Source organism: Plutella xylostella, chromosome 12 (genome assembly GCF_932276165.1).
Source record: "Plutella xylostella chromosome 12, ilPluXylo3.1, whole genome shotgun sequence".
In the NCBI taxonomy this organism is placed as follows: domain Eukaryota; kingdom Metazoa; phylum Arthropoda; class Insecta; order Lepidoptera; family Plutellidae; genus Plutella; species Plutella xylostella.
Genome location: NC_063992.1, coordinates 9,926,928 through 9,952,247, shown reverse-complemented (window position 1 = coordinate 9,952,247; position 25,320 = coordinate 9,926,928). Strand labels below are relative to the sequence as shown.

General features: G+C 39.2%; 3 protein-coding genes across 3 annotated transcripts; 2 read left to right on the top strand and 1 right to left on the bottom strand.

Moving 5' to 3' along the window:
- The first annotated feature begins 896 nt into the window (after positions 1 to 896).
- Positions 897 to 7,428, top strand: LOC105381358 (sodium-dependent nutrient amino acid transporter 1). Its single transcript, XM_048624471.1, has 13 exons — positions 897 to 915; positions 1,451 to 1,596; positions 2,893 to 3,154; positions 3,416 to 3,626; positions 3,803 to 3,846; positions 4,037 to 4,184; positions 4,323 to 4,401; positions 4,626 to 4,729; positions 5,432 to 5,624; positions 5,902 to 6,078; positions 6,322 to 6,421; positions 6,708 to 6,887; positions 7,376 to 7,428. The coding sequence occupies exons 1-13, from the start codon at positions 897 to 899 to the stop codon at positions 7,426 to 7,428; spliced, it is 1,716 nt and encodes a 571-aa protein (XP_048480428.1).
- A 649-nt stretch (positions 7,429 to 8,077) lies between these two features.
- LOC105381325 (zinc finger protein ZFP2) lies at positions 8,078 to 17,561 on the top strand. Its single transcript, XM_048624454.1, has 12 exons — positions 8,078 to 8,500; positions 9,011 to 9,174; positions 9,586 to 9,711; positions 9,903 to 9,928; positions 10,011 to 10,075; positions 10,250 to 10,430; positions 10,740 to 10,908; positions 11,363 to 11,527; positions 14,140 to 14,270; positions 14,473 to 14,593; positions 15,135 to 15,265; positions 16,760 to 17,561. Exons 1-12 carry the CDS (start codon positions 8,270 to 8,272, stop codon positions 17,335 to 17,337), a joined length of 2,088 nt encoding a protein of 695 aa, XP_048480411.1. The 5' UTR covers positions 8,078 to 8,269; the 3' UTR covers positions 17,338 to 17,561.
- LOC105396966 (protein SCO1 homolog, mitochondrial) lies at positions 17,458 to 25,312 on the bottom strand. Its single transcript, XM_038119398.2, has 5 exons — positions 24,859 to 25,312; positions 24,558 to 24,681; positions 24,136 to 24,217; positions 23,508 to 23,634; positions 17,458 to 17,705 (listed from the first exon to the last, which is right to left on the bottom strand). The coding sequence occupies exons 1-5, from the start codon at positions 25,132 to 25,134 to the stop codon at positions 17,556 to 17,558; spliced, it is 759 nt and encodes a 252-aa protein (XP_037975326.2). The 5' UTR covers positions 25,135 to 25,312; the 3' UTR covers positions 17,458 to 17,555.
- Positions 25,313 to 25,320: the final 8 nt, after the last annotated feature.

Sequence of the window (25,320 nt, the reverse complement as noted above, 5' to 3'; positions counted from 1 at the left end):
AACTAGTTGGATTTTGAAAGAAAGTTCATGTGATTTTAATATTTAATTCAATTTTGTTTTACTTACTTTGCGATTGCGAGTTGTGATAGTGACCTACATCTTGCCTGTATCAACAGTAGCAAAATATGGTGAGATTAAATAAAATTATTTCAGGGGCAATGGCAACCATAATCCAATCTCGACTAACTACTAGTTATAGATAGATAGAAAGCGATTTGAGAGACCAATTAAAATTGCTGATTTAAAAATGTTCTCCCCTGACGGCGGCCCTATACTCCTATAAGTAGTTATAGGAGAGCAATAGTACCTACATATCAAATTACTTATCATATTTTTCCTTATACCTAAGACCTACCTACTTCCATTATGAAATCTTGAGTTTCTACGATGAAGGCTGCTGGGTTAACCACGACGACTCTATGGCTCAGTGCGAATGGACCACTGACCACACTGATGCCAGCAACCGCGACCTAAGTCCTAATGTAGGCACCTATTTCTTCTGACAAGAGTGACTGAAATAACCGACGACAGTAGTTAGTTAGGTTCTAGGTGGAATGCGCACTTGCAGTGAATTCATTATTGCAAGGGCAATTATTCCGTCTCGAAAAAGATATACTTAGGTGGAAATGGATTCTACACGGTTAAATTTATCGCCCTGTAGTCGTAAATCACCACCCAGCCTTCACGTTAATGAAGTAATTATGTAGGTGCCTAACTACCTACCCTGAGTAGGTAGTTCAATCGAAACTCACACAATATAAAGGGTGTTGCAAAAAGGGTATAAGAACTATGCCGAAACCTACGTGTGCAGCATGTGTTGTAGCCAGAGATATATCAAGATGTCAACCACTAAGGTTGTAGCATGGTAGAGAGTATTATGTTCCTTGGGTTGTAGCATGTGTGATATCATTGTTGGTCAGAGGTAATATCTAACATTATCCATAATAAAAGGTCCCGTGACCAACAAAGTTTCTATGGAGAATAAATATACATATACATACATACCTATTTTGTGTACTTAAGTACCTATGTTAATAATACTAAAAGAGAGAAGGCTTCATAGCTTCATGCGGTACTTATCATCTTCGTAGTCGTTGTGCTTATCCCAATCCCTAGGCTGCTAGGTAGGTGCACCTACTTTTTTATTGGGTGGAATAATAGGTAATAAGTACCTACCTAAAGCCTATTAGAGTAATAAAATAAATCGTCGGTTCCTTTCTTAGATAAAAAATTATCAAACGGCAATACAAATAAAATGACTAGGCTTCTTCCGATCATAAAATTACTCGTGTTGTGTAAAAACCATATTACTCAATGGTTTTTACTGACCTATTATTTATTAAAATTAGGTGACTTTGCAATAATTGACTTAGATTAAATATTAATAGGTAAGGAGGGGGTAACTATACCTTTATTTTTAGACCTAAATAGGTAAGTACTTATACTTAAGTACCTACTTATTTTCTTACTCGACTTTTTTATCAAATCCAGAAAGGTGAAACAAATACAGCGTTCGAAGATGTTTTCGAAAATAACACGACGACGAAACGAGAATCACAACCACATGGAGAAGACACAAAGCTTCCCACAACAAAAGTAAGAAGCTTCTCTACTATAACGAAATTACTTACTTACTTACCTACGTATTTATTTATAGAAGTTAAAATTTAGATACATACAGATTTACAAAAACAAAAATATAACTTATTAAGTAGTATAAGTAACTTAAGAATAACTTAACGTTATAGGTAGGTAACTAATTAAAATTTCCCCTCCGTAACTTAATTATTTCTTACTCTTACTTATATAGGTAAGTACATAATGATCACCAATGTAGGGTAAACAAGTCATTTCATTTCATTTCATTACATTTATTTAATACCATAAACAACATGTCGCATAAGATGTTAACATTGGTTTATGCATTTAAAGTACAATGTTATTTTACCCTTAGGGTGTAGTACAATTTTTTAAATATAATATCTAGGTACTATACACAATCAATAATTTAATACGAATTAGAATTTTAAAAACAATACAGTAAAATGAGATGTCATAACAACACAATAACACAATAAAATTTATAACAATTTCTATAAATTCATCACACACAACATAATCAATCAATCGTATATTATAATCAATTTCATACAATTATTATCAATGACATCAATTTAATAAACATAACAATAACAATTTCATTTAAAATTCAGTAAAATGAGATGTCATAGAGTAACAACACAATAAAATATAATCAATCAATTGTATACTATAATCAATTTCATATAATTATTATCATTGACATTAATTTAATAAAAATAACAATTTCATTTAAAATTCAGAAATTCATTGTGGTTGTAAGGACAAATTTTTAGTAGATAAATACTTAATTTATTGAAAAAAATGTTTCCATTTAACCTTTTTATATCATCCGGAAGTTTATTAAAAAATTTAATCGCCGCCATTTTTGTGGTTCGGTCGTATGTCACAGTTCTAGATGTAGGGACATCCAAATTAAATTTATTTTTCTCATTTAATCTACTGCTAATGCCTTCAGGACGTAGTGGGAATTTAGAGGGGTATCGTTTAACTATTTTACACAGCTCTATAATATAAAGAGCTGTAACGGTATGCATTCTTAACTTCACGAAGGACTCCCTGCAAGAAATCCTGTTAGACCCTAAATTTTCAAGGATTCGGACGCATCTCTTTTGCAGAATAAAAATTCTTTTTATATCCGTACACCCTCCCCACATCGCCAATCCGTAGGTAACCCTTGATTGAAAAAAGGCAAAATATGCTTGGAGTGTAGCTTTTTTCGTGGTTATTTTTGACAGACACCGTAACCAGGTCCATTGTATAAAATCATTTCTAAGCCACCCTTTCCTACAGGACGTTGAAGACAACCAAGAGCGAGCGGTATGGGGAAACCAGATAGAGTTTCTACTATCCTGCATTGCCACTTCAGTAGGTCTCGGCAACGTGTGGAGGTTTCCGTTCGTGGCCTATCAAAACGGGGGAGGGGCGTTTCTCATCCCCTACATAATTGTGCTCTTAGTTATCGGGAAACCGATGTATTATTTGGAGTGCGCTTTAGGACAGTTCAGCTCCAGGAATTCCGTGAGGATCTGGGCTCTTGCACCAGCTATGAAGGGTGAGGATACATATTTAACTACTTCGTTTATACCTAAAAGCAATCGCAATCCAGTCGCTAGTGCGTCAAGAAGTTATATAAACTATCAATTTTTTTTATATGTATCATCGTCACTCAGCAATCGTCCGCTGTTGAACTCAGCCATCCTCGAATACGGCCTTGATGTTCCGTAGATATGCCTATCTAGGGAAGTTTACAAATCATACTCATCTTCTTATCATACTTATACCTAATACCGTATATTTTTTAATGGTTGACCAGGCACCGGCTACGCGCAAGCCATCGGCTCGAGCTACATGCTGTCCTACTACGTGGCCATCATAGCTCTCTGCCTCTTCTACCTGGTGCAGAGCTTCAGCTCCCAGCTCCCCTGGGCCGTGTGTGAGCCGCAGTGGGGGGACACTTGCGTGCCCTCGGGCGGAGGCGCCACGCCCGGCCCGGGTGCCGTTAGTAGCGCTGAACTTTACTTTACGTGAGTTTTCTTGTTTATAAACCAGCAGGGTTGATAATGAGGCCGTGAGGATCATTAGAAGAGAAAACAGAGGGAATATAGCAAAATAAATAATAAGGGGTACTGTAAATATAGGTACTCGCAATGTACTTACATCGGCGAAGCTGCTCAAATGTCAATAACATTTTACATTTCAGGAAGACGGTAGCTCAGCTGAGTGACGGCATTGAAGGAGGCCTTGGTAAGTTATTGCCATTTGTAATGAAACAAAGTATTTTTTGTAAATTTTACCACCTTTAGCACGGGCTACGATGAATATTATATTTACCTACATACAAGTTCCTATCCCTGTGTCTACCCCAAGTAAGTGATAAACCTTCTTTATTTTGTTGATATTTTTACCAACTCAGTCTTGAATGCATATATTTCAGGGGCACCGATCTGGTACCTGGCTCTGTGCCTGCTGGCGTCATGGCTCATCATCTTCCTGATCGTGGTGCGAGGCGTGAAGAGCTCCGGCAAGGCGTCCTACTTCCTCGCCATCTTCCCCTACTTCATCATGATCATCTTACTCGTCAGGTAGGTATTTGTCTCTATATTTTTCCAAACTCACCACGTATTTCCCTTCACGTTGAAATATATTTTTTCTGGAAATGCAGGGATAAAATGGTAAATAATTTAAAATTTCTTCTCTAATTTAAATGTTTTTTTTTTCAGATCAGTGACACTCGAAGGGGCCTCCACTGGTATCCTGTTTTTCCTAACACCACAGTGGGACAAACTTCTTGAAATAAATGTAATCTTCAATATCATAGTTACTATCTATACTTACTATTTACCAGAACACAATGTACTACCATCAGATTAGGCAATTGGCGTCCAAGGCATGCCCCAAGAATCGACATAAAAGTATAGTTTTTTTCACCTTTCTCATTTCTACATCTCCAATACCACCGGAAGGTCAATGAAAAGAAGCCAGTTGTGAACTTTTGATGACACGTCTGATGTAAACTATTCCAGGTCTGGTATGCGGCAGTGACTCAGGTGTTCTTCTCCCTGGGTGTCGGCACTGGGGCCATCATCATGTTCTCATCGTACAACGGATTCAGGCAAAATATTTACAGGTAAATAGGTCACCTCCATGGAAATTACTATTTTCATTTATTAAATAATACTTAATTCATTCTCGAGTCTGTATAAACACAGACGATGGGGTACACTCTAATAATCAATACAATATGGATATAATGAGTATGTCATCTAAGTATACCATGATTCCATGTAAATTAAATGCCCGGTTTCTCAACATCGATGATCGACTGCCTGTTAAATATCTAGAAGAAACCGACATAATATAATTGAGTGGACAGAGTTAAATCATCCAACCCCCAAGCATCACGATAATCAGTCGTAAATTACGCAGCTATTTGATTATTCGCTTTATTTAAATCTAAGCAATTGAGATTCTTAGTCCACATTGTTTGATGATGATGATGATGATTGGTCCTACCGATTTCGGCCATGGCGACCACTTCGACCCCTAGTTCAGTTGTCACGCGTGCGCCCTAAGATGGCTTATATAGCCGATCTTTGCGGCGAAGCCCCTTTCACAATGTGGGCATGTTAGTACGCCGCCGAAATAATTATAGTTGATGGCGGCGGGTGGACGGGCTTTTGACTGGTCGCGTTTCGCGTCTAATTCAGCTTTACGCTGCAACTCAAATTCGCGTTAGTACTTACTCGCCTTGCCACCACCCCGCGCCATTCAGGACTTTGTGCTTACCTACTATGTCATCAACTCAATCACTTTAACCCTCTTCTTTCAGAGATGCAATGATAGTGACAACCTTAGATACCTTCACTAGTCTGATGTCCGGTATCACCATCTTCGGTATTCTGGGCAACCTGGCCTTCGAGCTGGGGTATGAAGATATAGACTCCGTCATAGGGTCTGGAGGAACTAGTCTGGCTTTCGTGTCGTATCCTGATGCCATTGCCAAGTCGCCGTTCCTTCCTCAGGTATTCTTCCTATTACTTACCTTGCTTGCTCTTTTTTATGGTATCCTGAAATTACTGAATATTTAATCATCATTTTATTTCTACCATGGTCTAGATTTGATGTTTTGGAGCAGATACTGACGTCAGAAAAACGGGGTCTCGGATCTTTTCAGGTGTTCTCAATGACGTCAACCAATAAATTTTCCTAAACATTCGCATTATACCTACCTATCTCACTGCCACTCAAGAAGAGCTCAAAGCGTTAATCAATTTACGTGTTATTTTATAACATCCCCAGTTATTCTCCATCCTGTTCTTCCTGATGATGTGTGTGCTGGGCGTGGGGTCGGCTGTGGCGGTGCTGTCCACCATCACCACGCTTGTGACAGATGCGTTCCCTCGCGTGCCGCCAGCGGTCGTGGCTGCCGGGTGCAGCGCTGTCGGCTTCCTCGTTGGACTGGTTTATGTTACTCCTGTGAGTTGATTTCTAGAAATGCTTATCCTAGGTAGGTATATGATATTGATGTTGAACGCTTTAGCGATGATTGGCAGCAAAAGATCAAATAACATATTTTTTCGAATGGAAAATTATAAAAAAGTTTCAAGACCTGTCTGTGTGTGTGTGTGTCTTGTCTTGACCACATCCGCAGCCTGTTGTTTCTCAAAATCCATTGGTAGTCACATTTTTCCTAGACTCATGAGTAAATTTCTCTGACAGGGCGGTCAATACATCCTGGAGCTGGTGGACTACTACGGAGCCACGTTCCTCATCCTCTTCGGTGCCATCATTGAAATTATTGGAGTGTTCTGGATTTATGGTGAGATACGTAGCCTTTTCCTTGCATGGAAGAGACGGATTACCTGATAATTATTCGTAGCTAGTTTGGCCAGTCAGATTAGCATATCTCGCTGACTGTCCATGGTGCGCCGGACGTATACATACTTAAGGTGATCGGTCACGCGAGGAGGCTCCATTCTTACATATAGGTAAGAATGGAGTAGTCTACGTACTTACTTACCCTTATTAGTAATAATTACTTATATTCTATTTATTCATTGCACCACCCTTATCTTTACTGCTAAAGGCATGAACCTCTACCGCAGGTCTTGAGAACGTCTGCCTGGACATAGAGCAGATGCTGGGCGTGCGGACCTCCGCGTACTGGCGCTTGTGCTGGGGGCTCCTCACGCCGTGTCTGATGATCGCGGTCTTCGTCTACTCGCTGATCTCCTTCGAACCTCTCGTCTTTGGGGAAGACTATGTTTATCCTTTCGCTGGCTATGGTGAATTTTTTTTTCCTTATAACTAGGTACTTAACGTAACTAATTTACCTTGGTCCAAAAACTTTATCTGCTGGTAATAGAGTGGTGGGGTTGCTTTCTTCATTCTTCCCATTACTAACGTAAATGATAATGATTAATATTCATGCTATCAATCATGTTCATGGAAACGTGATGAAATTTTTTATTTTTATTTCAGTGGCCGGATTTACTCTGCTCCTAGCAGGCGTAGTCGTGGTTCCTATCTACATCATCACCACTTTGTACAAGTACAGGACGGGGAGGTTTGCAGAGGTAAAGATTTACCTACTAGTGTTTTTTTTGTTGATTACCGTAAAGTTAAGTTCGTGATAGTTATCATTTTTAACCGACTTCGGAAAAAAGAAATTTAAATTATTTCTTACTTTTGTGAAGTCGGTTTTAAAAAAAAATCGTTATTATTTTATTTTTACAAACATCTCCATCTAACAACAAACATCTACCTATTTCAGACAGTGGCGAAGGCATTCAGCATGAAATCGTCATGGGGTCCACGGCGGACTGACGACCGGAGGGACTGGCTCGCCTTCAGAGAACAGATACTAGCCGAGCGGCAGAAACTGGGGATAGGCCGATTTAGGCACATTTACCTCAGTTTGACTGGCGGATATAAGCGGCAGACTGATATTTGATACTTTTATTGTAAAAAATATGTTGTAATGTTAGGTATTTAAGTAAGATACAGTTAAATTATTAATAAATAGTTAAATAAAAATCTTGCCCCCTTATTCATAGAAAAGTTACAATACGTTTTAACTAATAAACTGTTTTGTCCCTCTCTGTCAAAGAACAAATTGTTCTTTGTCGGAGAGGGACAAAACAGTTTATAAGTTAAAACGTTCTGTAACTTCTCTATGAATAAGGGGGTTGATTTATTGGATAGTTACTACCTGATGAAATCTATGAGATGAGCATGCGTCCTACAAACCTACACATGATACACACCACACCTTGAAGTTATATTCCCGGGACTCGCTGCTATTGTATAGCATGTTCGCTTGAGGCTGGTGATGATAATGAGGGCTAGAAGTGATACTGTTATTATTCTGAGGCCGGCAGAAATTTATGATTGAACGGACCCACACAGCCACAGAGTAGATAAATATTACTATCAGGTACTTTGTCAGTACTAGAGTACTGTCATTGTCCTTGACATACTCAAAAAGGAACGGAACGGATTGATTGTTGGTCAGAGTTGACATATTATTATTTATTTATTTTTGATCTCGTTTTGTGTGTTTGTTTTACAATGAAGCAAAACTAGAATTAAGAAAACAAATACAGTTGAAACAAACAACCTGGTGATAAACCTATTAATCATGTCGCTTTTTTAATTAAATATAAACATGAGCAGTGAAAAAATGACCTTGCAATCAGACGAAGATGCAGTTTATGGCTTAAAACATGAATCAAATGAAGAAAACTTAGTTTTCCAGTATATCTCGTCAAACAATTACAATGTTCAGAATATATGTAGATTATGTTTAAGTGTAAAATCAAGCAGCAACATGGTATCTTTGTTACCTCAGGACAGTGGCTCACTGGCCGAACAACTCTTCTCTCTTACTTCTATCAATGTAAGTAGATACACAATTCTAATAAATCTATGATTTATATATATGTACAGGATGACTGTGTGTTTTATTGATTGTAAATGTTATTTATCCTTACTAATATTATAAATGCGAAAGTAACTGTGTCTGTCTGTCTGTCTGTCTGTCTGTCTGTCTGTCTGTCTGTTACTCTTTCACGCCAAAACTACTGAACGGATTTGAATGAAATTTGGTATACATACGGTCTAGACCCTGGGAAAAAACATAGGCTACTTTTTATCCCGGAATTCCCACGGGAAAACTTTTTAAGGCGAAGCGAAGCGCGCGGGAACAGCTAGTCATATAATAAAACGTCTACCTAAACATGAGGATAACATCACAACACACATATATAACCCCCGACGGAAAAAGAGTGATTTTATAGGTGTGTGTGTGTCTGTCGGTAGTAGCGTCCAAATGACAGTCACGATTTTCCCTTCGTGTTATAGGGCCTAGGGCGGACTCTAGTTTATTATAAAACAATCCTTCTTTCAGGTACTGGATAACTCCAACCTACCCTATCACATATGCCCAGAATGTAATGATCAGTTAACCAAAAGTTACAATTTCAAACTAAGGAGCCAACAGTCTGACTGCACCCTCAAATCATTGTTTCAAAGCAATATTGTGAAGAATGAATCAGAAGAAAGTAATCATTTGTAAGTCTGCCATATAATATGGATTTTATTACAGTAACATAAATTTCATGAATTTGTGGGACAAAAGTTGTTCAAAATGATAAGTTGTGGGTGGGTCCTCATTTGAAATGAGCTTAATTATTATAAAGTTACTCTGTATATTGATTGCTCTGCAAAGAAAGTTTTGATATGGTACTTACTTCGCTGGCTCAGTGATCCAAAGTGGATCTTTGGAGCCATAGACACTTCCAGCTCTTTCAAATCTTTGGCGACTTCATCCTTCCAGTGGTATCTTAGTTGGCCTCACAAGGCAATGCCCAGAAGTTTGTCCAAGATAGACTCGAATCTTTCCACATGTCCTAGCCAGTGGAGTAAGGTAGATTTTATTTCTCCAATGATGTTAATATGATAATAACACTTAATATCTTCCAGAGGGCATCTTGGCAGCAGCTTTGATGATAATGTGGAAAGCTACAGTGAATCTACAGTACTAGATATCACATATGAACCTCAAAATGATCCACAGCAAATTGTTCAGAAGAAAAGAAACAGTATTAAGTTAGTATTTTTATACTTAATTTTAAATCTTCAATGTGATTTGATATACAAAACATAGCAGTGCAGGTGAAGAAACACATTTATAATCTACAGTTTTGTGTATTGTATAACATAAAGTCTGTTAAAGTTACAGTCAGAAACTTTTCCTTGACAACAAAATTACTAAAAAATCATTTATTATTGTGTTTCAGGAAAAATACAGCAAAATCAGTACAAGGTGAGCATTAGCAGTTATATAAGAATACAAATAAAATAATACCTATTTGTATTTAATACATCTGTATTTTTTATGGTTTTAGACTCAAAGAGGAATGTAAAAATTAAAAAGGATGTCAAAACTTGCACCTGTATGGAGTGTTTTCAGGTGAGCACAGACTTTAAATTTTTATTACAATGTAAGGAAAATGTAAATATATGTACTATATTAAAATATTCATTTATTATTATTTGGTTCACAACCATTCACTACGTCAACACTCAAATATTATAATTTTATTATTAATATTAAATAAACAGAGACCATCATTGTTCATTTCAGTCATTTCCAAATATGAAATCTCTGCAAGTCCACAAACAAATTAACCATTCCGACGAGAAATCAATCAAGTGCAATAAATGTAAGGACACATTTCTCTCAGAGAAGGACTACCAGATGCACCTGGTGTTGCATTCCAAAACCAAAAACTTTGCATGCTCTGAGTGCAAAAAGGATTTTAAAAGTAAGTAAAACTTATTTACCTGATGTGGCTTGACTACTCTTGACAATGTAACTATCTAGACTAGAGTGCTGGGCAGTCAGTCAGAATGCAACTTTTTATGTGGCAAAATCGTATGATAGTGTCAGCTATCGATAGATAGAGTATTGAAAATGGCAGTTACATTAGAGCCTGCCTATGGCTGTGGCCAGATGGACTATTGACCATTTTCCTGTTTTCGCTAGGGTCCTGTCCACTATCGAACTGTTTCTATTCCACCTCGTTTTTCTTTCATAATTTAGATTTTCACAAACAGCACATTGCTACTTTCAGCCCGGTCGCAGTTGAAGCGACACTTGCGTCGGCACATGGAGGTGAAGCAGCACGAGTGTGACGTGTGCAAGAAGAGATTCAGCGAGCAGTACGCACTGCAGCGACACTACCGCGTGCACACGGGAGAGGCTTTGGAGAAAAAGCACAAGTGTGAAGTGTGCGATAAAAGGTGATTCATTGGATTATTTTATGATACGCGATTCAACCGCTGGATGTTCGAATGAGGAAGACCGAGGCCAAAGCTATATGGAGCTCATATCCGGCTGTGGAAGGCTGATGATGATAATGTATGTCAAAGATTCTGGCTTTTCATAGAAAAAAAAACGGCACAGGTCCTCGACATTCAAATGTTGTTATCATTAAAACAACTACTGTGAAACAGCTGTGTTTCCTTGAGATTTTAGCGCTGGTACCGTAATAAAAGTTGTTCACTATTGATTATACTACACATCCCTACGCGCTCTGCCTACAGACACAAACTTTTCCATCTGAAATACAGGAAAAACTCTAGTTCAGATCAGCATATTAACCCACCTTTAGCATATTATTGATAATCATATTTACACATGTTGTGTCGTTACCATCTCGGGACCATGATATTATTATTATTATTTCCCCCGCAGATTCTCCTCAACCTCCACTCTCCTAGCCCACGCCCACACGCATTCGGGCGCGCGGCCCTACGTCTGCGCCTGCGGGGCCGCCTTCCCCTCGCGCCGGCTGCTGCGCTCGCACGCCGCCGTCCACTCGCCGGAACTGCCGCACCAGTGCACCGTGTGCCAGCGACGGTAAGTTGCGAATAGTACCGATAGATGGCAGTAAACAGATGGCAGAGAAGGGAAAGGATACGGGCTGCATGATTGAAAGGTGTCGTATCAACTGTGCATAAATCCTGCGCCAGTGTCAAGCGCCTTGGTCTGAGCCAGTCGATACCGATTATCCTGCCGCTCCCAACTTGAAAGTGACACCACAAATCCGCCGCGTACTACATTCAGCCCCTAAACGTGAACGGGTGCAAACCGAAGAGGTCAAACACACATGTCGCTAGCCGGACAACCTTCCCTGGCAGGTAAGTTTCCTTTACCCAGCTCCTTTCACCGTTCATGTCATGGCGGCGCGGCCTTCCCCTCGCGCCGGCTGCTGCGCTCGCACGGAGCCGTCCACTCGCCAGACCTGCCGCACCAGTGCACCGTGTGCCAGCGACGGTGGGTTAATACTAGTGATGTAACGAATGTGTGTTTTTGGACATTCGCGAATGCGAATGCGTATATCTGAAATCGACATTCGCGAATGCGAATGCGAATGCGAATATTCAGTTTGTGTTCAAATTTGGCGTTATTTGTATGGTTTGGTGGTAGCCTCGTACTGAACGAGGTACGTTCCGGTCTAGGCGCATTCCGAATCAGACTAAACAATACTAGACGCAATTTTTTTAAACGTTTTTTAGCTCCGTAACACTTAGCGTCAATTCACACGTACCACAACCACACCACGTCGCAGCGACATAATGTGGTCAAGCTGTGGTTACGTGTGAATAGTGTGACAGCGGCAGCGGCTTTTTGCAGTTGTGTTGTGGCAGCGACAAAATGTCGATGTGGTTGTGTTGTCGCTGTCGTTGCGATGTGGTAACCACGTGGTATGCATTTAATAGGGAGAGGAGGTGGCCGCAGTGCCGCCGCCGCGTGGCGGCGTTGCCGACGCGATGTGGTTGTATTACACAGGTGGTCGATGACAACGGCAAAATGTGGCACGTGTGAATTGGATTATTCATTTTCAATACAAAATATACGCCCGACCACACGGCGTGGTTGTGGTGTGGTTTTGGTACGTCTGAATTGACCCTTACGACACATTGCGACTGTGTGCAGTTTCTGAGGACGATTTACACCAAACATTTAAACGTATTTAAATGTATGGCTGTCTTGCTCTGACACTTTACTGTCAAAATACGCTTTTTGTTTTAGATTAAGAAAAACACCAAATTACCCCTAAGCGCAAAAAAAAATACTTAATTACGACTTCTGCAATTTTTAAGTTAATTTAACGACGAATCAGAATATTACAAACTAAAAACGTTAATATTTTATTAAAATTTTCTTTTAAATGTTTAAAAAAATAGGGGCTATTTGGTGTCTGTATTTTTTAAGTACAACTATTTCTTTGCACGTGAGTGTATGTTTAGGTCTTATGAAACTACAAGGTGGACCAATAGAAGTCATCCGATGTTGTTTGGCTCTCATTTTTTTATGAAAAACTTAGATTGTTTTTTGATTATGTTTATTTGAACCTTTACAATTTTATTGGTAAAGTCTAGAAGATTATATCGGAAAAATGGGCGCCGTCACAATTGATTGCCACACGGGCTCCTTTTATGGCATTTCTCATCACTCCAGCGAGAACTTCGGCCGAGAGATTCTCGCACTTGCCTTAAGGGCTTCCAGAGACACGGGATTATTCACATAAACACGGGTCTTCAAAAAAACCCCTCAAAACCGTCACAAACAGCAAAATCGGGCGATTTTGCAGGGAAAAATTACAGATAAAACGAAAAATACGGCGTCCCGAAAACTGAATAAGTATACACAATTATTCCGCGATCTTGGGGAGTATATCACTCCATGGCCTCTGAACTTGTATTCTGCATTTGTCTAGTCCACCAATATCAAAACAAATTTGAAATTGGCGACCATTTGTACAAATGAGAGCAACTTTCAATAGGGTGATTACTTTTGGCCCACCTTGTATTAACTATTTCTAAAGTTTCATTGCCCAAAAAAATTATTAAATAAATACCAAATGATAAAGGTAATGAGATTAAGAGGGTAACTTGTAATAAAAGGTTATAGACGAATGGATTTAGATTTTGTTAACCTACCATTATTTTAAAATACTTTTTTCTAATAAGTACCTACTGATATTCGCAAAACATTCGCACAAAATTTTGCGAATGCGAATGCGAATGCGAATATCCAAAAATGTGCGAATATTCGCGAATGCGAATGCGAATATTCGTTACATCACTAGTTAATACTACCTAGTTCCTAACGCTACCGACAGTGCCAGCGACGGTGGGTACCGAGTAGTTCCGAATAGTGCCGACAGATGGCAGTAAACGGTAGGTTCCGAGGGGGGGAAAGGATACGGGCTGCATGAAAGAAGTCTGATATAACTGTGCGTAAATCCTGCGCCAGCGCCAGCGTCAATCGCCTTGGTCTGAGCCTGTCGATACCGATTGTCCTGCCGCTCCCAAAAAAACTACACAGAAATTACCAATAATTAAATTTTACTGTCTATTTAACAAAGTAGTAGTGGGGCTATCCTATTTATTAGCGCTGCCATGCGATAGATAAATAGCTATGCAATACCTAATTCAATAACAACAACACCATTTCCCCCCCAGATTCCGCCACGCGTCCACCCTTACTGCGCACTTGCGCACGCACTCGGGCGATCGGCCGTACGTGTGCGCGGCGTGCGGCCGCCGCTTCCTGCAGAGCTCCAACCTCACGCAGCACATGCGGACCCACTCCGGTACATATATACATACTATACAGGGTGCTTCCTGCAGAGCTTCAACCTCACGCAGCACATGCGGACCCACTCCGGTACATATATACATACTATACAGGGTGCGCGGCGTGTATCTGATATTAAAAAACAGACTTTAGTGGAAGTTAAATTATGCTTAAGTACAAGACGTGCGAGTATACAATGCTATGTTTCCACATTCCAGGTGAGAAGCCCTACGCCTGCTCGGTCTGCCATCGCTCGTTCAGCTCGAGCTCGTCGCTGCGCTCGCACGCGCGCACGCACACCGGCGAGAAGCCGTACGGCTGCCCCGTGTGCGGGAAGAGGTAGAGTATATGTATAGAGATTAAAAATATAAAATATGTATATGTACGGGGACATCACAAACACGGCCCACCGCCCCAAACTATACTAATAAGCTATAGCTGATACTTATACCTATCTACACAAATACATATTAAATAGATAAACGACAACCAGACGCAAGGCAACACAAATGTTTATCACGCAGATGTTTGCTCTGGGTGGAATTCGAACCCGCGGCCAAGCTTCACCACGTAGATGTGTCACCATATAGCGATAAACGCGCTAAACTACAACAGCGACATAAGAACTCGCGTTTAGCGATACTACTACAGTTCCATACGGACTCGCGTTTATTGTAGAGCTACCTAGCGCACTATAGCGCACGCACTCTGTTATTGCCGTACGTAATGAGAGTCTCATGTAAAATACCTCTTCTAAGTATAAGGGTAAGATTGATTTAAAAAAAAACTTAGCCTAATCAATGATTAAGCGACTCGTACGCTACGTAAATCACACCATTTCAGCTTACTTTAACACCCTGTATACCGTACTTTCCCGCAGGTTCGCCCGCTGCGACATGACATCACACATGCGGCGGCACACGGGCTCACGACCACACGCGTGCGCGGCGTGCGCGCGACGCTTCTACACCGCGGCCCGGCTGAGGGAACATACTAATGTTATGCACTCGGGTAGGTGGTACACATGTATTCATAAATATAACCATGCTATAACCTTAACCGAATCTAACTAACGAACACAACCAAGGGCAGGGGCTTTTACATCGTCGCCCGGCTGAGAGAACACACCAACGTTATGCACTCGGGTAGGTGGTACCATAGAATAAATAACAAGTACAGTAGTAGTACTAGTGCACTCAGGTAGTTACCTATTCATAAGTATAACCTTAACCGAATCTAACTAAACAACACAACCAAGGGCAGGGGCGTATTTACTTTTACACCGCCGCCGCCCGGCTAAGGGAACACACCAATGTTATGCACTCGGGTAGGTGGTAAATATGTATGTAAGTTAACCAAACCGTACTAACCAAGAGAGTGCGAATCACAAGTGCTCTCAACTCAAGTCGCTAGCGTAATTGGATAGCAATTCCTTGATCAGCGCCCTTGTAGGTAACGTTAACAACTAATAAAACGCGTACAAATTTCAGTGACTTTTCTATCGAATTCGTGTCGACTTACCTAAGTCGACAACACTAAAGAGGCTCCTATAGGGACATATTAAATGTACCATGATAAGAGATACATAATATTATATGTCCGGCGCACCATGGGCAGTGAACGACTGGCTTATGCTTATCGCCACGCTATGATTTATTTATTTATTTATTAAGGTTTATTCACAGATAGTGTATCAGGTACATTCACACATACTTTTAAATAATAGGGCTAAATACACTACCTACTTAAGAATAAACACAGCATGCCTAATAATAAAGGTGCTTAGTGACTACTACTTAGGTTATTAACAAATGAAGTAAGTTGGTAGGTACATATAAAAAGTTTAATTTAAAATACTTTTTCGTATATTAGTTATTGTGGTTGCGAAAATATCTATAGATCCACTATGATGATTAAGTAGCTTGCATAACCGTGGAATTGCCGAGTTGGCCCCAAGAACTGTCTTCCTTAAGGGAGGGTAGAGTGGCGTGACGGGCCTACGAGGAATTGTACGAGGTATTCTAAAGTTGAATTTTGAAAGCAGTTGCGGACAGTTGATTTTGTTATTAAATAATTTAAATAGGAATGACATGTCAATGAGTTCAAATCTTTTGGAAATTGGGACCATTTTATAGTGTTTTAGCGCTTCGTTGTAGGACTTTATTTTCTTAGCCATGCCTTCCGAGTAAAGTAGATGTCGTACAAACCTTTTTTGAACTCGTTCCAGCCGCAATGCTATGCAATGATAAAGACTAACCAAGAGGGAATTGTGACCTCCAAGGATAGCTACTTTGGTATATAAAATTTAATAATTAATCTTCTGTAATTTGATTATTATATGAGGAGGAGGAGAGCACTGTACGTAGGTAATAATGGCCCAACTTTTCCGTTTGTATAAACTACGATGTCGGGTAGGTGTTGCTGAATAAATATAACTTGGTATCAGCGAAATCTGTAAGTATTTTTATCATCTTAAATTGATAATTACATCTGTTTTGGTTACAGGAGAGAAGCCGTTCGAATGCGCAATATGCGAAGAGAAATTCGCTACAAAATCCCATCTCGTCAAGCACATCAAGTCGCACGACAAAAAGAGTAAACGGAAGAAGCAAATTAACAAGAACATATTACTCGTCACTAACGAAACGCCATACACTGTCCAACTACTGACGGAAAACCTTCTTATTAGCGACAAAAGCAATGTAGCAGAAGAGGTAGTGATCTCACAACAAGAAGATATCTCCAACAGTGATATGACAGTAGCACTGGGCAATATGGAGGTGGAACAAATGCCTGAGGAATGCCAAGCGAACGAAGCGATAATAGTGGACGGTCTGCAAAACAACTGCCAAGAAACTTATTGCGTATCAGAAAACGGTATGATTCAAACCTTAGATTTAAGTAATGTTAATTTGGTGACGGTGAATGGAGGGGAGATCAGTATTGATGCCACGCAAGGAGTGTTGGAGGAGGGGACGGTCAAGTTGTACCAAGTTGATCAAAGTTTACTCCAAATAAGCACTTGTAATGGACAAGTTACCATTAGCAAGATTACCAGCAAAATGACGGCTAATTTTGAATAAGATTTTATTGTGGAATTGCACGGTTATTCATTAGAAATATTTTACCTATCTAGTATAATTTTACTGTTGTTAAACTGCATGTAAGTTCACCAAAAAATACATTAAAAATGATAGTTCAAATTCAATAATTTACAATTTTATTCAACTTAAACAAAAATATCTTTGTGTAATTCTAAGCACTAGATGTAACAGAAAAATAAATGCATATTTTAACAAATTTAGAACCACGAAGTTTTGTTTGCTGATTTGTACTTCGTCATGTTAACCTGTATGGATTCGTGGATCTCTTTAGCGTTTCTGTTCTGTCCGTAGTAGTCCACAAAGTCACCATCTGGGTTCACGAGGTAGATGATGATTGTGTGGTCCACCTGTAACAGAAACAATGTGTTTTTTAAAGTTTAAGACAAGGATTTATGTTCTCAATTAGGTACATTACATTAATAATCTAGACACGCGGTAGCGTGTCAAGCCAAGTTCGAGAAACAGAACTGGCGAGCCGCACCGTGTGTAATATTACACGAACCATTTAGAAACACTTTTGACCTCCTCATAAAACAAAAACTATTTAATATAAACGTATGAAATTTGGCTCATATATTGACACTAGCGAGATACATATGTGTTCTAAATTTCATAAGCGTATCTCAAACGGTTATTTAGATATTAATGTCCAAAAAACCTCATTTTTAACATTGACTGACTCATTCACGTAGGTATAGATCAAAACTCCTATTACTATCATAACATGCGAAAACTATGAAATGTTTTTGAGATGCATTTGCATAATATTAATGTTAACTAGTCTAAGATCGCTCAGCTGTTAATAGAATGGAATGGAATGGAATCGGGTCAAATCGGATCGGATCGTATTGGATGGAATTGGATATGTACGGATCGGATGGGTACGGATCGTATCGGATGGGATTGGATGGGATTGGATCAAATCGGATTAGATCGAATCTGCTCGAATCGGACGGATCGGACAGATCGGACGGATCGGACAGATCGGACGGATCGGACAGATTGGACGGATCGGACAGATCAGATGGATTGGATCTGATCTGCTCAAATCGGATCGGATCAGATCGGTTCCGATGAGATTGAATGGGTACGGATCGTATCGGATGGGATCGCATCAAATCGGAGCGGATAGTACGGATCTGATCAAATTGGATCTAATCGGATTGGACAGATTGGACGAATCGGACGGATCGGATCTGATCGGTTCCGATGGGTACGGATCGTGTCGGTTGGGATCGGATCAAATTGAGTCAAATAGGATCGGATGGGATCCGATTGGATCAAATCGGATCGGATCTGATTAAATCGGATAGGATAAAATAACACTGACAAGAAAATTTTAAGTATCCCGTAAACGTAGGAAAATACAGTAATAATATTGAATATATGATATTATTATGTAGGTTGAGTGAATAATTATCCTTTTTAAAAGTCTAGGGACTTTAAAGTTTTTTTTATGCATTTTTAAATTTGTCTTTTTAAAAGGACCTACGGCGTTACGAGGATAATATATTATTATGTACTTACCAACAAAAAGTAATGATATCCAATCAAAAACATAAATGTGAAATGAGAGCCAAGTTCAATATTATTATACTTATACCTAAATGCCGAATGTTGACTTCAACGACAAAAGAAGTGAGATTTAAATGGGTGCCAAGTTCAGTGGTCAGTCCTGAAACTCATTTATAAGTAACAGTATTACATAATCATATCTTCTTATAACATAAAATAATGTATTGTAGCCTAAGGTCTGTCTTGGCTAGATGGTTGCTTGGTTCCGATGAGATTGAATGGGTACGGATCGTATCGGATGGGATCGCATCAAATCGGAGCAGATAGTACGGATCTGATCAAATTGGATCTAATCGGATTGGACAGATTGGACGAATCGGACGGATCGGATCTGATCGGTTCCGATGGGTACGGATCGTGTCGGTTGGTCCAAGTTCAGTGGTCAGTCCTGAAATTCATTTATAAGTAACAGTATTACATAATCATATCTTCTTATAACATAAAATAATGTATTGTAGCCTAAGGTCTGTCTTGGCTAGTTTTCATACATGAATTATAGCCTTCACAAGTTGAACCAACAAGAATTGGTCGGTTCTTATTTAATTCCAAAAAATTGTATTGCTGGTCGAACATAATAATTCGTTGAGATAGGTTTAAAAAAACTAGCCAAATCAGACCTTAGGCTACAATACATTATTTTATGTTATAAGAAGATATGATTATGTAATACTGTTACTTATAAATGAATTTCAGGACTGACCACTGAACTTGGCACCCATTTAGATCTCACTTCTTTTGTCGTTGAAGTCAACATTCGGCATTTAGGTATAAGTATAATAATATTGAACTTGGCTCTCATTTCACATTTATGTTTTTTATTGGATTCTTACTACTTCAATACGAGGGCGATACCGAAATGATCGGGAATAGAAAAAAGTACAAAGATATCATAATATTATTTACTTTTATTGTTTTTCAAAGTAGTCTCCGTGACATTCAATGCACTTTTTCATTCGATTAAACCAATCATTGAAACAGTAATTCCAGTCTGAAGTGGATACTGTCAAAACAGCTGATTTGTAAGCTTCGACCGCCTCTTCTGGGCCGCTAAACCGTTGACCACGTAGCATATCTTTAATTCTTGGGAATGTAAAATAATCATTGGGGCTCAGATCAGAGCTATACGGAGGATGGTCCATCAACTCCACGTTTTCCATATTTAAAAACGTTCTTGTTTTGCGAGCGGTATGAGAGCTTGCATTATCGTGGTGAAGGATTATACGACGATTCGGGTTAGTTTTACGAAGTTCTCTTACGACTTCCGGCAAACAAACTGTTGTGTACCAATCAGCAGTAACCGTCCTTTGTTCTTGTAATGGAATCGTAGCCACATGGCCAGTTTTCGATACAAACGAAGCGACCATTTTTTTCGACACGCTGCGTGAGCGAATAATTTTTGTTGGCTTGACCTCACCTTCCAAGACCCAAACTGCCGATTGATGTTTTCTTTCGGGCTCATATGAATAAATCCACGATTCATCACCAGAGACGATATTGTAGACAGCATTTGAACTGACTCCATTGAACCGTTGCAGAGCAGATCGACACCAATTAACACGAGCCGACTTTTGTTCCTCGGTCAAACGGTGGGGCACCCAGCGCGAAACTAACTTCTTGACACCCAGTTCTTCATGTAAAATGGTTTGAATGGCTGTCATACCAATGCTGAGAGAAGCCCGAATCTGCTCGTATGTCACATGTCTATCTTCTTTTATTAACTGGCGTACAGCATCGATGTTATCTTGTGTTACCGCTGTTTTTGGCCGACCAGTAGAAGGGACTGTGGTAAGAGAGGAACGTCCACGGCGAAACTCAGAATACCAACGATATATAGTCGTTTTACTTGGTGCTTCAAGTTTATAAATAGAAACAAGCTCGGCGAGACATTGTTCTTGAGATAAACCTCGACGAAAGTTGTGAAAAATTATTGCACGGAAATGTTCCCGCGTAAGCTCCATTTCTTACACCGACTTGTCAAATTCAAATGGTCAATACTCTTTTATTTTTTACTTTTTTTAAAATTCGAAAATGGAATTATGTTTGAAAAAACACTACATTTGATACACCAAAAAGGTTTCACTCTAATTTATTCCTAAGTATTTTTTATTTTTTATTTTATTTTATTTTGGCTTCAAACAGTCATATGGAAACAAAATATAAATGCTATCTTAAATCTAAACTTATAGACTTGGAGGGCCGAAAAGTTAAACATAAAGTAAATAACAGGAGAAAACTTCATTAACTAGTTATAGTAACATTGCAAAATTTTTAATTCATTGTGTGTAAGTTACAATTTTAGTAGGTGTGTAAACTGCGAAAATCATTGACAAAATTCAAGGGAAAAAGAAAGAAGGAAAAAAAAAAGTATATATTCTTGGTTAGGTATACAATTCAAGGAGTGTCCAACATCAACATTTTAAATCATAGTGTTTAAGTATTTTTCTTTTAAATGAATCTGTACTGTCATTAAAAGGGTCAACATCAGTGGAAGATAATTCAGCATTATACATATTTAGGGTTCGGTACATAAAGCTGTTACGTGTGTAATTTTTGTTATAGTTTGGAAGTACAAATAACTTGTTTCTATTAGGAAGAGAACGAAGTGACCGTAAGAGGCCCTGGGAACGTACAATAAAGGGAATCCTACACAACAAAGAAGGGCAAACTATTTTATTATTTAAAATTTTGTGCATGAAAATAAGATCCATCACTTTTCGTCGTAAACTAAGTGCTGTAAGATTAAAGTGTTTAAGTCTCATATCATAGGATGAACTGTCAAAATTAAATTTAAATGATAGGTTTTTAAGAAATATCTTTTGTACTTTTTCTATGCGTTTGATGTGAATTTCATAAGAAGGGGACCATACTACGGAAGCAAAATCCAAGATTGATCTGATAAAGGAGTAATATAATACTTTTATAGTAGACACACTTCTGAAAGGCTTAGATATTCTATTAATAAAACCTAAGCCTCTGAATGCCCTTTTAACGATATTGTCTATGTGTGTGTTGTATGTTAATTGACTATTCATCATTATTCCTAAATCCCGAATAGTTGTGACCCTAGGAAGTTCCACATTTTGCAGATTATAAGAAAATCGAATAGGTTTTGTTTTACGGGTGTAGGTAATGATGGAGCATTTGTCAGCATTCAGAAACAGTTGGTTCGACTGGCAGTATTGTGTAAGAGCACTCAGATCATGCTGCAATTGCAGACAGTCAGTAACTTTTTTAACTATCTTGAAGATTTTTGTATCATCTGCATAAAGTAGATGATCTGAATGCACCAGAACCTCTCCAATATCATTGATATACAATGTAAACAGTAAAGGTCCTAAATGAGATCCTTGGGGGATACCAGATGGAATGGTAAGAAAACTAGACTCGAAACCCTTGATCAATACAGCCTGATTACGATTACGGATGTAGGATTCAATCCATCGCAACAAGGCTCCATGAATTCCAAGTTTTAGTAGCTTCTGAAGAATTATATTATGGTTTATTTTATCAAATGCCTTCGAGAAGTCAGTGTAAATTACATCAATTTGTAAATTTTTATTCATAGCTTCAAGAAGGTATTCGCTAAAACTTACCATGTTAGTTTCAACGCTACGTGACTTAATAAATCCATGTTGTGCCTCGGTTACCTGGTTTTTGACGCAGTATGCTATTTGATTAGTTACTATTTTTTCTAAAACTTTACCGAAAATACTTAATTTTGATATAGGCCTATATTCTGTTAATATGTCGATTTTACTATTTTTTGGAATAGGTGTGATGATAGCCTTTTTCCAAATGTTAGGAAAAACTCCAGATTTAAGAGAGAAACGATAGATGAGCGTTAGGGGAATAACCAGTTCTTTAGCGCACTTTGATATAAGGATAGGATGAACACCATCTGATCCCGCACCCTTATTAACTCGTACCCGACTAAATTCTGTAAGTACAGTGTTTTCATCTAAATTGATAAAGTTTATATCAATGCACGATTTATCTTGGCAATCTTGGCTACCACCATTAGCGAATGTACTCTGGGAAACGTGGTCGTCAGATACAAAAACTGAGTTAAAATAGTTATTAAAGGCGTTACATATTTCCTCACCGATACATATTCTATTCCCGATCTTTTCGGTGTAGCCCTCGTAATGATAATAATACCTATTAATCGAGCGCCATGCTAAACTTGCCACATCTTGTAGTGGCATATTGAGCATTATTGGACCTCATGCTAGGCATGCTGGCCAGGGTCTATGGAGTCAGGTAGGAATGCAAGGGGCGCAAGATAAGACATCAATACTTTTCCGTCGCACTCTCGAGGCGGTGCGAAGTGTGCGACCAAAACTTTCACCACGTCTTTTTGTGCGCTTCTTAGTCCTTCTTAGTTTCTTCTCCGCGCTAGGCATGCTAGTGGTAGTAGAACAAGTCAGGTAGGAGTGCATGGGATGCAAGACAAGACGTGACGAAAATTTTCCGTCGCGCTCGCTGTCGTGGCCGCGTGGTCTGTCTTGTTGTCCGCTGGCCCAATGCTAGTCATGTCGGTAGAGATAGAGAGAGATAGGTAGCAGTAAACTCACAATATAGTCATTGTCAACATCGGACGGTCCCGCACTGAAGTACACCCGGTAGGAGCGGCAGGCTCGCTGCACCTGCTCCTGCGTGCCCGTCAGCCCGAGCAGCCGCGGGGAGAACTCCTTGCAGTATCTGGAGGGGAGAGGGGGTTAGGAGCTAGAAGTAAAGGTAAGTTTATTCATCGATGAATCTTGGAGGGGGAACTTTGCGATCTATAGTGGTGTAAGTGCACCTGGCTCTCTCGAGTGGAACTTTTGTGCATATCCCCAAGGTCTAAGCTGCCTTCCTAAGCTAAACTAATGTGGAACATTTCCCACCATTTCCACTGGTGCACTGCGGGTTGGTGGGTTCACATATCTAGATGTGCAGGTTTCCTCACAATGTTTTCCGTAAGAGGATGGTATACATTGTACTTAAGTTAAAAGACCTCATCGGTACATGTCAGCGCTGGGATCTGAACCAGCATCTCTGGCGTGAGAAGCAGGCGTTTACCCAACTGAGCTACCACTTCTCCACCGCACCACCATAGAATGTAGCATAATAATATGTGACCTCACAAAAGTTGCCTATTCAGGTGTGGCACTTGATTCTCTCTTTTGAAATTAATATTAACATTGAAGCATGATCACTCACTTGCCAACAATTTCTGGAGTATCTCTTTGTGGGTCCACAGATATGAACAGGGGTTGCAGTGGCGGTGAGTTTGGATCAGAATCTGTAAGAAATTAGTTTCACATGATTGCATTATTGTTATACAATATGTCCAAAAAAGTTAGGAATGTTATAATTTGATTGTAATAAATGAGTATTTATTATGATAATGAGGAAACACCATGAAATAGAAGAGAAATGAGATTATCAGGCAAATAGCAGTAGTCAATCTTGGCTTGTGTGTGTATGTGCCTGGATGTAGAACACCTGTGTTATTCTCTGAGACACACTGGTTGGTGGAATGATCAAAGTGTGATCAATGATACTGGCTTTTCACCACAGTGACAAACCCTAGTTTTGTGTATGTCAACAATGTAAAGTAGTAATATTAATTATATGCTCACCAAACTTATCAACTACTTCTGACAGTTTCTCCAGCTCATCAGGACAAATGTCTGGACAATGTGTGAATCCAAAGTATATTAGTAGCCATTTTCCTAAGAAATCTGTGCTTTTTACAATCTTGCCCTGGGAAAGATAAGAGTATTATGGTCACATTAATGGTTTTATTTGGCTTTGGGTCTGATTGAGTGTCAATAATTGAAAGTTTTGGAAAAAAAATATATGGATAGTAATTTAAAATGTAATCATTAATATTATCTAATGCAGATAAACAGGTAACCTAAATATTAAACCTATATTTACCTGTGAATCAACCAGCTCGAAGGTGCCGCCAATTTTGGCTTTCCCAAGCTGTCGCTGCCTGTCCCGCTCTATCGCGTCTTGCTTCTCCTTCTTCAGATAAAGCATGAAGGCAGTAAGACCTCCACCTACCACCGCGGTCCCCGCAACCGACTTCCATGTAATAGGAAAGTGATTCTTCGGAGCACGCTTCGGAGGTAAATTACTACATCTCACAGCCGTCGTACTCAATGAACGGCCTAAGGTAAACCCTCGACTTCTTATAAGATAATTCATCATTTTGAAATAAAACAGAGGTTAATGGAAATGCAGGTAAATACTTGTTGTGAATTAAAATGCTTGTTTTCTTCCAGGTTAAATGTTGGTCGCTAATCACATTTCACTTTTAAGGTTTACTTTGTACAAGAACGATAAAATTATTAGTAATATCGAAGATTTTCCTTGGAAATGATGAAAATATTGGAA

Coding starts and splice junctions, on each gene's coding strand:
- LOC105381358 (XM_048624471.1), top strand. Junction 4,402..4,625: donor ACAAACTTCTTGAAATAAAT/GTAATCTTCAAT, acceptor AAACTATTCCAG/GTCTGGTATGCGGCAGTGAC. Junction 6,079..6,321: donor GACTGGTTTATGTTACTCCT/GTGAGTTGATTT, acceptor TTTCTCTGACAG/GGCGGTCAATACATCCTGGA.
- LOC105381325 (XM_048624454.1), top strand. CDS start 8,270: ATGAGCAGTGAAAAAATGACCTTGCAATCAGACGAAGATGCAGTTTAT. Junction 9,929..10,010: donor TACAGCAAAATCAGTACAAG/GTGAGCATTAGC, acceptor TTATGGTTTTAG/ACTCAAAGAGGAATGTAAAA. Junction 15,266..16,759: donor TACTAATGTTATGCACTCGG/GTAGGTGGTACA, acceptor TTTTGGTTACAG/GAGAGAAGCCGTTCGAATGC.
- LOC105396966 (XM_038119398.2), bottom strand. CDS start 25,134: ATGATGAATTATCTTATAAGAAGTCGAGGGTTTACCTTAGGCCGTTCA. Junction 24,682..24,858: donor TCGAGCTGGTTGATTCACAG/GTAAATATAGGT, acceptor TATCTTTCCCAG/GGCAAGATTGTAAAAAGCAC. Junction 17,706..23,507: donor ATGTTGACAATGACTATATT/GTGAGTTTACTG, acceptor TTTCTGTTACAG/GTGGACCACACAATCATCAT.